The 15,596-nt window shown below is 44.3% G+C and overlaps 1 protein-coding gene across 14 annotated transcripts in view; it reads right to left on the bottom strand.

Annotated features, from left to right (window-relative positions):
* Window positions 1-601: 601 nt before the first annotated feature.
* The window catches only part of JMJD1C (jumonji domain containing 1C), a 251,161-nt gene continuing 236,166 nt past the window's right edge, over window positions 602-15,596 (bottom strand). For all 14 annotated transcript variants that reach the window (XM_069101875.1, XM_069101870.1, XM_069101871.1 and 11 more), the window contains 8 exons: window positions 14,988-15,156; window positions 14,312-14,402; window positions 13,647-13,777; window positions 12,987-13,109; window positions 5,762-5,901; window positions 3,286-3,462; window positions 1,688-1,819; window positions 602-1,507 (listed from right to left, as the gene is read on the bottom strand). In XM_069101875.1, coding sequence (XP_068957976.1) covers window positions 1,418-1,507; window positions 1,688-1,819; window positions 3,286-3,462; window positions 5,762-5,901; window positions 12,987-13,109; window positions 13,647-13,777; window positions 14,312-14,402; window positions 14,988-15,156 — 1,053 coding nt within the window. In that variant the 3' untranslated portion in view covers window positions 602-1,417. The remainder of the gene's footprint in view (window positions 1,508-1,687; window positions 1,820-3,285; window positions 3,463-5,761; window positions 5,902-12,986; window positions 13,110-13,646; window positions 13,778-14,311; window positions 14,403-14,987; window positions 15,157-15,596) is intronic.

The following is a 15,596-nucleotide window of genomic DNA, read 5'->3' on the forward strand; positions in this document are numbered from 1 at the left end:
GGTCTGGGGACAGGACAGCTTGTTTGGACTAAAGTAGTGAGTCTACGCCAAGGGAGTCAAAGCTTACTTGCTCTGGGTTGGATGTGGGCTGCCTTCGGAGATGAAGGGAGAGGCTGTTCCCATTGGGACACTGGTGCCAAGAGAGCCCTTCTTGGTACTGCCAGTGTGAACTCCAAGAGCTAGTCCAGCAGTCAGATTAGAACACGAAGCAGCCCAGCAATGGTCTTAGGCTGCTGTTTTTTTCTTCTCTGATTGCTGGTTTTCTTGAGAGAAATTAAAACACTAATCAAATACTTTAAAGTTCTATTTTAATTTATTCTCATGTATCAAAATTTTGGTAATTTAGAAGTGAAGCCCTTGCCAATTAAAGTTGTCCCATAGAATAAAGAGAACAAAAACAAAAGACACCAAAACGAACCATATTCTTCATCAAGTAGTCCTACACAAATGGGCAATGAGTCTATTTCCAAGACTGAAATTTCACAAGAAAACCAGAGAGGACAAAAGCATGAAAATAATACAGCATCACAGAGTCTCCAGAACACCTTTTCCAATACCACCATCCAGTGCACAAGCTGGAGAAACAGACGGCAAGCCAATATCTGATAAAGTCATCGTTTTAATGGAAAATGTAAAACCCCTTTCAACGTCAATGTACAAAGCCATGTGTAACACTTGCACTTTTAACAAATAAAGCAAGCCAATGTTTTAAAAAAATACATCATTGAATGTATATATGTATATATTTACAGCATATTAAGTTTAATATTAAGCTTTAAAAGTTCCACATAAATTTTACCAAAATGAGACAATTTTAAATAAATTACACCTTTTGAAAATGTTTAATTGTACACTGAATAGCTTCAATAAAGTATTGAAGTGTCTGTATTTAACATCTACCATATATACTTTTCTATTTTACAAACTTTACATTTATTTGGCAGTAAATTTCAGATGATGACATGACTGCTGTGCGATTCAGCAATTTCCCCAACGCAGGCAATAGCTGGTGTTTGTGTACCACTCTCACAGTAAACTGTCTCAATGTAGTGAAAAATATCAGTTATTTTAGCAAACTGTACAAGATCACATTTACATCTGATGATCAACAATATAGCATAGAATTTTTTTTGTATTTTTTCCCCCAAAAATAAATACATCATTTTAAATCTGACATTTTCACAAACTCCATGTACACTATGATACAGAGACGGCAGCAGGGAGCTGCCTTATGTTAACAACTAACACGAAATCACAGTCGCCACGACACACGAACCTACGATGCTGCGGGTGCCAGAACAAGCAAACACTTGGACTAGGTACGGTTTCTTGGCACTGATGGTTTTATGAAGTTCCTGTTAGGGTGCTCGCTGATCTTCATGTGAGGGCCAAGGAGCCCTATCCAATCCAGGAGCGCTCAGTTCTCTTCTATCTCTTCCATTTCGTCTTCACGCATCTTCAGAGCTCTCACCACTTCTTTAACTGCGTGGTATAAGATATTTTTGACCTGGAAGAGATGTTGGAATTCTGGTCACTTGAACTGAAAAAGGACGAAATGAAAATTCCATATGAATCAGAGCAGCTAGGGGTGATGGGCCCAAGAAAGAGAGATCTTAACTGGGGGCTTGGATGCTGCTGGGGGAAGCCGTTGGCGAGACAAAGACTCCCTCTGGCAGCCAGCCCTTACCTGCAGTTTGTCATCGTAGTTTATTTCCTCTTTCAGCAGTCTTAGTTCCTGTGTTAAGTGAAATGACTGTACAAGATGTTCTGGAGACACAAAGTCTTCAGTCACCTGAATGCAGCTGTGAAAATTCTGCACCTGCCCCAAAAGAAAACAAAATTCTAACAAAAGCCTTTGCCCAGTGATCCCGGGGACTGCAAGATGAAGAAGACTCTTTTCCTAGAGCTTAACGGTCCAGAGGAGCTGTCACAAAGCACCAGGCCAAGCCTGCCCGACATGGGACCATTTGGTAGCAGATGAACTCTCAACAGAGAAGGGGTGAGGGAAGTCACAGAGTCGGCAGAGATCTTAAGGCTCTAGTCCAATCCTCTTGTTCTACAAATGAGGGAGCTAAAAGTCTAGAAAAATAACTTGTTCAAGGTGAATCAGGCAGGAAGAACAGGGATCCAAACTCAAAGCAGTATTTGAGCCCACAGAGCTAGGGTGGGAAGCCTCTCTACCTTTTCTAAAAAATATAACTCAGTGCTTGCACTTATTTATCCCTCAGGGTTTGTCTGATGAAAGTGAAAGCATTTTATTAAACGAAAGAATTCAGAAGACAATCAGTCAAACTATGAATTTGCATCTATCAAGTCCTCTGAAAGCAAGCACATCTGTAACCCTCACTGGCAGAACTCCTTCTGCAGCCATCTCTTGGTGTTCCACTCCTCCCTCTCTGGGCCATTTCCCTGCCTGCTGGCATTTCCACCAAAGGAGGGGAAGGTTAAACAAGGAGCCATGAAGTAAGGATTTTGAATGACCCAGGGATTTCAGTTCTCCAGGTCCTGCCTTCCCCCATGACTAGTGAATCTACTGTTGGCTCCATTTTCAGCTACTCTTTCAATCTGGTTATAATGAATGGTGAAAAGTGCAAACCGCACAGGAAACTCCCTAGCTTCCCACCCCTTTGGTACTTTGGAACAAGATGAAGACTTGTTTCCCAGAAGTTAATTTGCTTCCACCCAAATGATTTTCCATTTGGAGTCAGGCTACTCTGTCTCATCACCCTCTTGTTCAGCCAGTAAGCATTTATTAAGCACCTACTATGTTCCAGGTACTGTATATTAAATGATGGAGATGCAAAAAAAAAGGCAAGACATAGTCCCTATTCTTAAAGAATTCAGTCTAATGGAGGAAGCCAACATGAAACAACTATGAATAAACAAGCTTTATAAAGGATAAATTAGACATAATTAAGAGGGAAAACACTAGAGTGACATAATGGGGGCTGGAATAATTTTCTGGGCCACCAGATTTGGTCCCCTAAGTCTCAGTCTTGTTTTCCTCTTGTAGTCTCAAGTACAGTGAGCATTTAAAAAAATGCATTCCACCAAGTGTCCCTTTTCAACTTTCCATGAAAACCTTTAAGACTTAAGCCAGAACACAACACAGTATGCTAGCAGAAAACAATTAAAAAGTGACAAATTAAATCAATCCTCAGCCTCTACTGGTGGTGGGCTGTGTCAGTTGTTATCGAACACATGGAGGCTCGTGCAGTCAGACACCCGTGCGAGCCCAGAGACTCCCTCAGCCACAGGCACAAGCCATGCGGTCTCGGTTTTTACCTGGTGCAGCGCACCTGCCGGCAAGATAACCGCATCGCCCAGAAACTGGACGACAGTGCACGTTTTCACGCCGTACTCATCCAGCAGCCTTTGGCGGAGCTTTCTGTTCACATACCAGCTCTGGTCCCGGATGGGGTCATGCTCTGGGAGGATTTCCAGGCCTTGTTCTTTCGCAATCTGGAAAGTGGAATGACACACACGGTTCACACGTCCAGCTCAGGACAGGAGGCAACAACAACAAAGTTTGTCTTTAAAGCAACAACCATCTATTTCCAAGGTCTTGAGTCAAACAGAAAAAGAGAACCGGATTTGGGCTCAAAGAAATGACAGAAACCCAAGGAAGCGCACTGACAGAGGCCACGCTCCTCTGGTGCCTTGTCTGCTGGGCTCTTGTTGGCCAGGTCTCCAGCCACAGCAGCCCACCGAAAACAAGGGCACCTCACCAAGCCAGACAAACGCCCATGGTCAACCGCCTCCCTTGTGCTAGCAGACACTGCTCTGGGGAAGGGGGAGGAATCAATCAATGGCTAGTCACCAGCCTGAGAGTCTGTATTAGCTGATAACCTTTCACCAACTAATGACTTAAATTCTGAATACACAAAACACTGAGTCACTCCTGCAGGAGAGGATGGGTGTGTAGACCCCAGTGGAACCAGAGAGACCCTTCAGGTGTGGAAGACTGACTGTCACTGGGCCTAGGGCAGGGCAGCAGAACAGAATCCAAGAGTCACATTCTAATGACTGACAAGGAGAGGACAGAGGGAAGGTCTGGACTAATCCTACGGGAAGGTCTGGACTAATCGTACGTGAAGGTGACATGCTTAAAAGTAAACAGAGCTGGTGTGCTGGTGTGCACTGTGCTCAAGTGCCAGGGCACTCCAATGGAGAAGACAACATACAAGCACCATGCAGGATAAAAGAGAAGTGCTGGATGTCAGAGGGGTTTGGGAAGGGAGAATTTTAGCTGGAATCTGAAGGAAGCCAGAGACGTAAGCAGGAGGGTAGAGGTGGGAGAGCATTCCAGGTAGGGGGGACAGGCAGAGGAGCAGACGGAAGGCGGTAAGTGGGAGAAGACTGAAGGTGGCAGAAGGTCATGCAGGGCTCTGAACGCCAAGCAGAGAAGTCTGTTCTGATCTTGGAGGTGATAGGGCGCCAGTGGAGATGACGAGGGGAGGGGAGAGGTAAAGCAGGACCTTTGCTTTAGTTAAGTCACTCTAGTGGCTGAGTGGAGGAGGGTATGGAGGAAGTTAAGAGACCTGAGGAAGGCAGAGCCACCAGCAGCTGCAGCACTGTCCGGGCACGAGGTGAGGAGAGGAGTATACTGGTGCCATGATCAAACTTCCAGGCCTTGTCAACAGCTTGGATATGAAGGTGACAGAGATGAGGGCAACTGAAGAGAATGCCTAGGATGCAAGCCCGAGGGACTGGGAGGAAGGAAGTCAGGGGAGAAGGGGAGGACTGAACAAGCATCTATACAGTCACTACCATGGGCCAGGCTGGTGCCAAGTGCTTTTCACAAATATTATTTCCTAATGTGTGACAATGAGTTCTGTTTTGGACGGGAGTTATCAGCAAGCAGAGAGATGGTAATTAAATCTACGGAAGCTGATGAGGGAGTGCAGAGAGAGAAAAGAAAAAGGAAACCGATAACCACCAGACACAATGACCACAAAGACCCTGTTTTCAGGCCAATGTGCAGCGTGGGAACAACTGCCCCGAAACGTACAGAGCAAAGCCCAGCCACTGGCCTATTTTTTAGATGGCTACCACCAGTCACCACTCAAGGGGCAGCTTTTTTGGTTCATCAAGAGATCAGCCCTTAATGAAGGGGCAGGGTAGGGGGGATGCAACCGGAGGAAGAGCTTGACAATTCAAATCCTTGTTACTTAACAGTCCAGACCAGGCCTGCACATCCCAAGGCCCTTGTGGTATGCTACACAGGCCTGTTTTAGCTCCTATCCATTTTTGAAAGCTGCCTAAAATCCTTTTGTGGGCTGCAAGTGGCCCAAGGGCCGAATGTTGCGTAGGCCTGGTCCAGAGTTTTGTTTTCAGATCTCTAAGCTTCCAATTTTAACTCTTCCCAAAACAATCTAAACACTATTCAATAAATCCAATATCAATCTTAAAAAGTTGTAAAAGAAAACAAAAACTATTACACAAATCTTCTTATTCTCTGATTTGTCAGCTTTCTCAGAAATCTCCATTCAAAGGAGTGCCCAGACCAGCCCGGCCTTCCTTCTGCTTGGGACTTTCTCCTCTATGCCCCAGTAGCCCCCCTGGAGTCTGTCTCTTCCCTTCTTCTGATCGGCTGGTTCCTTCCAGACTATCTATTTAAGGAGAAATGCCTTCCTCCCCTTTCTGGATTCTCCAGCTCCTTGGGAGGTGGGACTGTTTTCCCTGAGCAAAGCCAAAGCATGATGAATGCTTCCTGACTGACTGTAGAAGGGTGACACCAAGGGACACAGGCACCACGTACCTTGTGGAGAAACTCCCTTATCTTGTCGGCATCCTTGCCTGCATAAATGTGCCACAGAGCACCCGGGGTTTCAGATGAGTCTTTCAGTCTTCTCCTCAAGAGGTCATCCAGGTCTTCTTCCTCAAATTTCTTCAGGATGCCTGAAATATGAAGGGGGCTTTTCAAGTCTCACAGGATTACGATGACACTGCCACACTCGAGCTTTTAGGCCAGAGTGCACAGAGAGTCTGATCCTCCCTCCTCCTGGGGGAAAGCCCAGGGCCTCTCTTCCTCAGCTCATGTGCCAGAGAGGAGAAAGAAAACTGAAATCATTTCTGAATTCCACCAACCACTTCTTTGTCCTGTGGAAGAGGGACCAAAACCTCTGCACAAATATGTTTTTGGAAAAGAGGGAGGAGAGAAAAGTACATCTCTCTTCAAGAGGGCTTTCTCAGACAACCCCATCAAGCCATTACTAAGTGAGAGCAAGATGTCTTTGGCTAGAGAACTCCTAGGAACTGAGGGGAGAGTCTGAAGGAAGTAAACCCAAGCAGCAGGAACAAGCCAAGAAATGAAAATGTCAGGACCACTCCCCAGGCCTGGCTCAGAGGGGAAGAGGGAAAGCCACCCCACCAGAGTCAGCTGGCACCTTCTCTACATCTTGGCCTTAACGTTTGAGGAGCGAGGACACTTGTTCAGTCAGTCAAGCAGCTAGGATATGTCACAGGCTAGTCCTGAACCCAGGGCTTCCCAGTCTGGCGCTCTCTCTTCATTAAAACAATACGGAGACCATACAATTAGAGCTGGATGAGCATTCAGGTCTAAACCTTTTATCGTGCAGAAGATACAGAAGGAGGCACAAGGATTTTCCTCATCAGCCCCACCCTGCCAGCTCTGAGTGTCTCCTTTAAACGACCTGCAGTAACTCTGAGGAGCGACTTCACACCCATCAGACTGGCTAATAAGACAAAGAAGGAAAATGATAAATGTTGGAGGGGATGGATATGGGAAAACTGGGGCATTACAGCATTGTTGGTGGGCTTATGAACTGACTCAACCATTCTGGAGAGCAATTTGGAACCATACCCAAGGACTATCAAGCTGTGCATACCCTGACCCCGCAATACTATTACCAAAAAGTTAAAAAAAAGGGAAAAGCGCACACACACACAAACACACACACGCACGCACACACACACACACACACGCGCGCGCATTTATGGATATACACAAGAATATTTACAGCATCTCAGTTTGGTCTGTAACCCAAAAAGATTTAAAAAAAGGGGGGGGGATAATAAAGTACAACTACAGAAATGCAAAGTTGCCTCAATACAGAAAACATGATCCTTTTATCAATACGGACAATCTGTGCTGTTAATGAAAGAAAGTCAAGAGTGCTATGTCTGGTGGTGCATAAAAACTTTCGATGCAAACACCACGAGCCTAATCAATGGACACACTTTTGAAGTATCCACACATGTCCATCCAAAATACGTTGGCAAGACATGACATGTCCCCCCAATGATACTTAGATGCTTTAAATAAACAAAACCACACCTGCCATTTCCAAAGGATCCTTTATATCCTGTGATGTGGCTTAGAAAATTCTGAAGTATAAAAAGCCTTATTTGATGAGAGAAAAGAGAAAAGTGTGACCTAAAGTGATTGACATCTGTGGGCAGAGAGGATTCCCAGCCCAAGCCCTTGACAGGGAATCCCTTGGGGCACAGGGGAAGAGAGGCTGAGGAAAAAAGACTCAGTCCCCTCCCACTGGATCTAGAGGGACTTTGGAGCCATCACTGAGACCAGGCAGCAGGGAACAGAGGACACATGAACACCCCACAAAGGGACAATGGGGTTTCTGGCAACAAGGAGCCTGTACTTAAGGAAGTGCTAGGCCTGGATCCTTGAGAAGCTAAAACAACTTCATTTAAAACCTTAAAAAAGTAAACACCCAGATCCCCACTTCCAATGTCACCTCCCCTCCTGAAGAAGCAGAGGCTCCAGGACTTCACAGCACGACCTCAGAATCCCGACTGTTAATGTCCATCAGAGAGCCAAAGCTGGAAGGGACGGGTTCACCAGCGTTTCTTACGCACGTACCCGTTCTATCCTTGGTCACCAACACCAAACAAAACAGAGTCATTCCCCTTGCAGTCTAACAAGGAAGACAATATACCACGATTACGTATACACCAGCTACACACAGGACTAAGCTGAGAAACCCTCAGAGAGAAGGCCCTGCCTGGCTTTAAAGGGATGTGGATCTGAGTTTCAGACTTGATGGAAAGCAGAGAAGCCAGGAGGCAAAACCAGGGGGGGAGAACTCTAGCCCAGGGGGTGGGGGTAGGACAGTCAGCTATTGTGGGCTATGCAGCGAGGGCTAGGAAGGGGCTACGTGGTTAAAGGCTTGGAAAGGCAAACACAAGATTTTACATCTGATCCTAAAGGTGATGGAGACACAGGAATCTGCTGAATAGAAAGAGGTGACAGGGTCAGAGCTGCACCCGAGGAAGGTCTCTCTCGCAGTTGAGTGGAGATGAAGGGGCATGGGGGCAGACCCCTCCCTGCCCCCAGCAGGTGTGAAGGGAACAGGGGCTGCACCAGAGTGAGGGTGTGCAAGGGACTGGGGAGGAGATGGGGACTGAGCTGAGGAGGGTGGGAGATGGCGGTGCCAGAACACAAGAGGTCCAAGTGGCCTCCCAGCTTCCGCCTGACAAGGAGCTTGTCCTCTCAGCGGGTAGTAGTCATTTCTACATTGAGTCACATGTGGCCCCTGCCAGGCTCTGCTCCTTGCACGTACTAGTGTCAGCCTCTCGGGCAGAACAGTCCAGGCCGAATCCCTCCTGCAAACATAGACAGAAGGGACTTCTCCTAACCAATCCCTGTAAGTGACTCAGTTACATCTCTGGGCTTCTCCTCCTCCTCCTCTTCCTCTTAATGCTCTCTTGTTTCTGTTCTTTTAAAAATATCAACCTGAAAACAACACAGAATTCTTTCCTCTCACACAGGAAAAAACGATAAATTAATCTACATTAAACCCCTAAGGGGTGAACGAAAACCATTCTTTGTCCACCCTGGCAGTGGGATAGAAACTCTTAAGAAAAGTGTGAATTCTGAGGCAAGCATCATTGACCTCCACAGATCTCAGAAGGCCATCGACCTTCTATTCCTTCCAGCAGTTCCCACGTGCACTGCACTACAGGGGGAGAACAGAGGCCAAACTCAAGGAGTTCACAATCTAACTGGGGAGGTCACACAATGGAATGTGAGGAAGGGCTGGATTAAATGTGGGTGTGCACACACTTCTTCAAAACTGTAAGCCACAGACAATCAGACTAGTCAGAAATCGTGAGGAGCTGTAGCTTTTCCATCTATTGTAAATTGGCCAACTTTATGAAAACAAAACAGCCCAGGAAATCCTTTACAGAACTCTGGAAAGCCCTTGGGATCTGCGACCCAGCCCTACCACGGCCAGGCCTGTGCCTCCCCACGGAGAAGGGAGAGGAACCAGACGCACACATTTTTACAGCAGCTCTTTTTTGTGGTGGCAAAGAACTGGAAACTGAGAGGGTGCCCATCAACTGGTGAAGAGTTCAACAAATGACAGTCTACCAAGGTAAAGGAATATCACCACTGTGCCATAAGAAGACATCTTCAGAGACATCTGAGAAAGCTTGTGCAAACTAGTGCAGAGTGAGGTGAGCAGAACCAAGACAACAATATACACACTAATAAAAACAAACGACTTTGAAAGACTTTTAAGAATTCTGATCAACACAGTGCTCCCCCCTGCCCCCCCATAACTCCAGAGGACAGAAGGTAAGGCATGCTACCTACCTCTAACCTGGGTGGATGGACTCAAGATGCAGAAAGAGACATGTTTTTGGACATGGTCAATGCGGTAACTTGTGTGCTTGACTCCACATATTTGTTAAAAGGGTTTCATTGCCCCCTTTTTTTTTAAAAAAAAAATCATGGTGTGTGTGAGCAGAGTATGAAATAAATGCTTGTTAATTGAAAAAAATATAATTTAAAATGAGAAAGAGTGCATAGAAAAGAACAGAATTAAGGTCAGAGGAAGTTCAGATAATGAAAACAATTTTGAAAGTAATGCAGAGAATTCTTCCTTTAGATGTATATTTGGTGGACGTTTTGAAAATCTCTCTAAATAAATCAGTGAAAGGCCCCCAAATTGATACCTGAGACTCAGAATCAGAAAGCGATTACATATATGAAAAAGAACTGTAGATGATAATTAACATAGTATTTTAAAAAATAAACACACACCAGTTCTGCAAATGAAACAGAAGACCTGCTTATTAATACTCCACAACCAATTCTTGTTTCTCGAGGGACCTATTTATTTCATAACATCATATATTTTGCCTTGCTCTGAGTAAGAATGGGTAACAAATGCACTTGTCTGTGAAAATATATTAAAACAAGGGTTTGAATTTGAAAACTAATAATGTCTTAGCTAAAGAGTGAATAAAGAAATATTTGTTTTATCAAAGAAATATACACTAATATTTGCAACATCCTATTAATTTGAAATGGGGTTTGCCACTGTAACTGTTACAGAGAGACAATATTAGTCTTGCTTAGTGACTGAAAAAATAAATGGGAACACTGTCAATGATACCTTATGTTTTGAGAATACTTGTTAGGAACAAAAGTACCCATCACATTAAGATGAAGTTCTGTTGTATTATTATAAAAAGGATAATACCTTCTAAATATGACACAAGAACATCCCCAACATCCTCTTTCTTTACTCCACGCCCTTCTCCAAGGCCAATCACTCATGTATTTCCTTTTATTCCACATGCCTCACCCCCTACCTCTTCTCAAGAAGCCTGCCCTTTCAATTAGCCCCACGCGGCCTCTTCCCATCCCCCGTGATTTACTAGTTTCTGCTCAGCTGCCTACGTGCCTGCACAAATGTTACCAAAATAGACCCTACCACCCCCCAATCCATCGCCTTTGATCTTTCCTCCTTTTTCTCAGCTGAACTCCTAGAAAAAGCTGCCTGTATCTCACTCAGCTGCTCCTCCTCTCACTCAATTCTCAAAACCTTTTACAATCGAGTTTTCGGCTCCATCGCCCAATAGGGACTATGCTCTCCAAAGTCTTTTCTTGGCGCTCATTCTCCTTGGCTTCCTTAGATCACCCCTCTCCTCCTGGCTCCTGGGACTGCGTTACCTTTGTGGGCTCATCATACTCCAAGGCTCTGTTTGGGCCCTTCTTCTCTCTATAACACTGCAGGTTTCATTATTCAGTTAACTCACTGCAATGTTAATGGAACAGGAGGATCTCCCCAGCCCATGAACAGGCATAAGTGACCTGCTCTGAGCTCTGGCCCAGCTCACAGCTGTGATACAGCCTGAATCACATGGAGCCCAGTGTGGGAGGCACTTGCCTAGGGGAGGCCTGACAGAGTTCTCGAGATGTCGGTGCTCTCTGCATGAGTGATGAATATCTTGCTAAATCTGACCTCCTGGTGTCCTCAGAGTGATGTTCCAAACTGGTCTTGCCTTTGGGGAAGAGAGTTCATTACATTTTGGGAATCTACCCTGTAAATACACCTGCTGTGGGCGTCATGTCGGCCTTACACTCACTTAAAGAGCCGGGCCCAGTCTCTGTCGTCGGCTCTTGTCCCATATCACCAGCCTGCCCTCCGGTCATCTCAAACTCGGCTTCTCCGAGACAGAAATCATTAACCTCGCCTCCTCAGTCTGTCCTCTCTGAATGTCCCCATCACTGCTGAGGCTGCTCTGGTCTCCCAGCTCTTCAGATTCACAAGGCTGGTGGCATCCCAACCTCCTCATCCTCACTCACCTTCCATATCCATTCAGTTGCCAGATTTTGTTGCTTGTCCCTCCACCCCCTCCTCACAAAACCATCACCTTAGTTCACCCTTCCATCTGCAACCTCTTGCTGGACCACAGTCTCCTAATCTGTTTCTGTACCTTTTCTCTCCTCATGCCACTGCCCACAGAGCTCCCAAAGCTACTCACTTAATTGCAATGGCTCTTAGGAACCTCTGAAAGCAGCTGGAAGCCCCCCCTCCATAACCTGGTCCCAGCCTCTGCATCCCTAAAACTCCTCTTCTGGCACCTGGCCACCCATCCAAGAAGCCTCCTCCTGAGTCCTTCACAGTGCCACACCCTGCTGTTGTCCTCACTGGAGACGCAGGACTTACACTTCCTTCCCTTCAAGATTCAACTCAAGCTGCAGCTCCTCCATGAAGCCTTTCCTGAGGGCCCACTGCCCCAGACTAGCTTTTACTGATCTGGCCTATACTCCTAAGTTCCCATGTTCTCTTTTCTGATGGGAGACCAACTCTTAGAGAGCAGGGACTGCCAGTTTTGTTCTTGTGACCCCAGCGTCTATCACCGTGCTGGGCACGTAGTTTGTGGGTGTGTCATTTCTGCAGGATAATTAAAAATGTGGGATATCATAACTGAGAGTTAGAAGGCCACACTGCAACATAAGCTGCATCCATCCAAGGCAGAGTCAGGACAAGAGCCTGGATCTCCTGACACATGAGCCAAAGTGCTTTCCTATATGTCATATTAATAAAAAAAAACATGCCCGGATACCAAGAGAAATGTTGCCTCTTAACACGTCCTTCAGATGTTTTATTCAGGACTTTGAGCAATAAATCAGGCAACATAAAAATCATGGAGGACGGGGCTAATCCAAGAAACTTTCTAATGAGAAAGATTACTATACTTCTCAATTCCTTAAACAACCAATGAAAATGTCATCAGTATTAAAAGAAACTAAAATAAAGGGCAAATATCATCTATCTGCTGATTATGGTCCTTTAAGTTTGAGGATGTCCCTACCTTACAATTATTCTTTGCACTTATCATCACTGATGATCCCAAAGTTGGGTTTTGGTGGATGAGAGAAAGAGAAAGCCTGTGCAGTACAGAGGAACAAGTACCGGGCTCAGAAGAAGGACGGGCCTGGGTTCAACTCCTACCTCTGCCTGACACTGACTCGCCATTAGAATAGGGGCAAATCACTTCATTTCCTTATCTGTACAATGAGATTAAGGCACTACCTCCTAGCATTGATATCTGCACCAAATGAGGTAAAAGTATTTTAAACACATTAAACTTTGAAGTGCTATAGACATCAGGTATTATTATCAACAGTTTAGAATATGGATAGTTATTCAACTATTAGCCATAAAAACCTGGGCTACAGTTTTCAAGGAAGGTTTCTGTACCTGATTTTGAGAGCACTCCATTTCCTTTGGCTACGCCAACATAAACTAGAATGTTCACAACATCAGAAACTTCAATGTGGAGATTTGTTGTTCCAATATCGTGATCTTTAGTGGCCGCCACACCTGTGGTGGAAATAAGATTTGAATTTTCATGAATATACATTTAATTTTTATACCTCTAACTAATGATCTGCCAATTCCAGTTCATAGTGAGGAAATTATTTCTGCATTGTATCTAATTAATTCAACCTGCACATGAAGGAATACACCATAAAACAAAAAGTTAAAATTTACAAAACATGTGAACATTTGGAAAGGTTTTTTAAAAATTATTTTTAGTATAGTTATTTATTACTTTACACATTGGGCTTTTTCTTCATTATATTTGGTCATAGTATACTGTTTATGACGTTAAAATAATTTCTCTTAACAGGCTATACAAGTAAATTCTTAACTCACAAGGGAAACATTTGTTTTTTAACTTTGATACTGAGTTTATGATGAATACAATAAAATGAGGGTTATGCTAAGAAAAGTTTTGAAAGGCCATAAATCAACAAAGACTTCTGTAACATAACAGTAAATGGAAACCACCAGAGAATTTAATCATGTATCTGTGCCAAAGTTCCACAGTCACTCCGGGTATTGAAGTCTACTCACCATATGCACTACACAATCTGGGTCCTAGGTCTGGACGAACAAAAAATCCTGGCAAATGGGAGGCCAGATTGAATTTCCCTTCCGGATTACAATATTCTGGTAATGGCAAGCTTTTAAACAGATCTTCATATCTGGAAGATTATAAAATTTGCAATGTTTGGGAATGTAAGATTTTCAAAGTGCTTTCAAACTTAATGTCTGCTCCAACTTCCACCACAAGCCCCAGGAGCAAAGAACTCCATGAAAAGAAGGCCTGACTGTAAGATCTTCTTTGTATCATCAGGCAGCATTTCCCCTTGATTTTGCCCAGGTCTGAGGGCAACACAAGAGCCAAAGCCCAGAGGGAACAGGAGAAGGGATCACAGGCAGCTTTCCTGGGTGACCTCTAACCAGACTTGTACCAGCTGATTCCAAATCCGCTTTCCCCCAGAATCATAAAGCACAGAAAGGCAGTGGCACAAACTGGAAACAAGCCTGCTCCCATGAGGGGCCTCAGGGAGCAGGAGCCTTAAAGCCAAGTCCAGAGCGCCCTGGGGCCTGAGCCTTTGTGTCACACAAGCTGCCTTTCCTGAATGTCTGATTAGCAGGGATGCCATGCTCCAGCTGGAAGTCAATCCCACTGTGACCACTAACCACTAATAAACAAATTTCACTTGAGACAATACCTTGCTGGCATCATAGTTTTGAAGTCTTCTCCTGAAGGGCAGTCTTTCAGTTTTAAAACAACCGTTTCTCCACTTTTTGTTTTTTGCCGTTCTGTAAAGAAGAGAGATCATAAAAATGAAATGAACTGCCTTTTTCTTTTTAAACAACGTAGAGGGAGACATAAAAGAGAGATTTTATTCTGATTATTGCTAAGTACTGCGTGATTAAGAATTCATTAATGCTTACTGAGTACCAGAATTCCTAATTTGCTATGAGACTACAACATAATGAATTATTTCTTTATGATTCCATAAAAGATGAAATCTCAAATCCTCTTTAGGAAGATTTCTGTTATTATAAACAATTATACTACACATTTATTAAGTGATTTTTACCTTCCAAAATATTTTGTTTTCTTTGCTTCACTTGACTGAGGAAATGGTTTTCAATATAACTTCTGACTGATAAATGAGAAACTGAGTCAGAGTACTTAAAACGATTTCCTTAAGAGATGACAAGGTGAACAGTGTAGTCAGTTGATCAGAACTCAGACCTAAGCCCTCATTTTGTAAATAGCATGGTTTCAATCGACATGTTATATCAAAGCTTAATCGCCTTCTAGCGATGTCACTAACGAGCAACTTTTCGATTTGGAAGCTATGCTTAACAATAAGATGATAGTGAGGAATCACATACTTGAAATGTCTTCAAAACCATCCCAGAATTCCTTCACATTGGCATGTGAAATAATGCTGTCCTTGCAGTTCAGGAGATCTGCCTGGTGCTCTCCAAAATCAAGACTGATCGATTCGGCTTTCCACAAGCTGATGTTCATTTTCTTGTGTACACCAGAAACCACTACAGGCTTGTTTATAACAAAGCAAAGAAAGAAAGGTCAGAGCCAAGGAGAACTTCAAATATAAGCTCCAGAACAATTCTTAATTAAATCCTAATTACTCTTGAGAAAGTAGCTCCTGTTTCTTACCTTTCTCCCCTTTCCTAAAAACGTCTGTCTCACCTAGAGGCAAGGCTCTGTGTCTGCCCCAGTCCATAAAGAGAAGGGACTTAATAAACACCCATTGTTCAGATGTGACCGGGCTGCTAGGTGGCCCCACAGTGCACAGAGCACTGGGCTTGGAATCAAGAGGACTCATCTTCCTGAGTTCAAATCTGACCACTTATTTAGTAGCTGTGTGACTCTAGCTAAGTCACTCAACCCTGTTTACCTTAGTTCCTCATTTCTAAAAACGAGTTGGGAGAAGGAAATGGCAAAACCACTCTAGTATTATCCTTAAACACCAAATT

The sequence above is a fragment of the Petaurus breviceps genome, unplaced genomic scaffold, assembly GCF_028583685.1.
Source record: "Petaurus breviceps papuanus isolate PSGF00001 unplaced genomic scaffold, PetGlider_PUasm1.0 490, whole genome shotgun sequence".
NCBI lineage: Eukaryota > Metazoa > Chordata > Mammalia > Diprotodontia > Petauridae > Petaurus > Petaurus breviceps.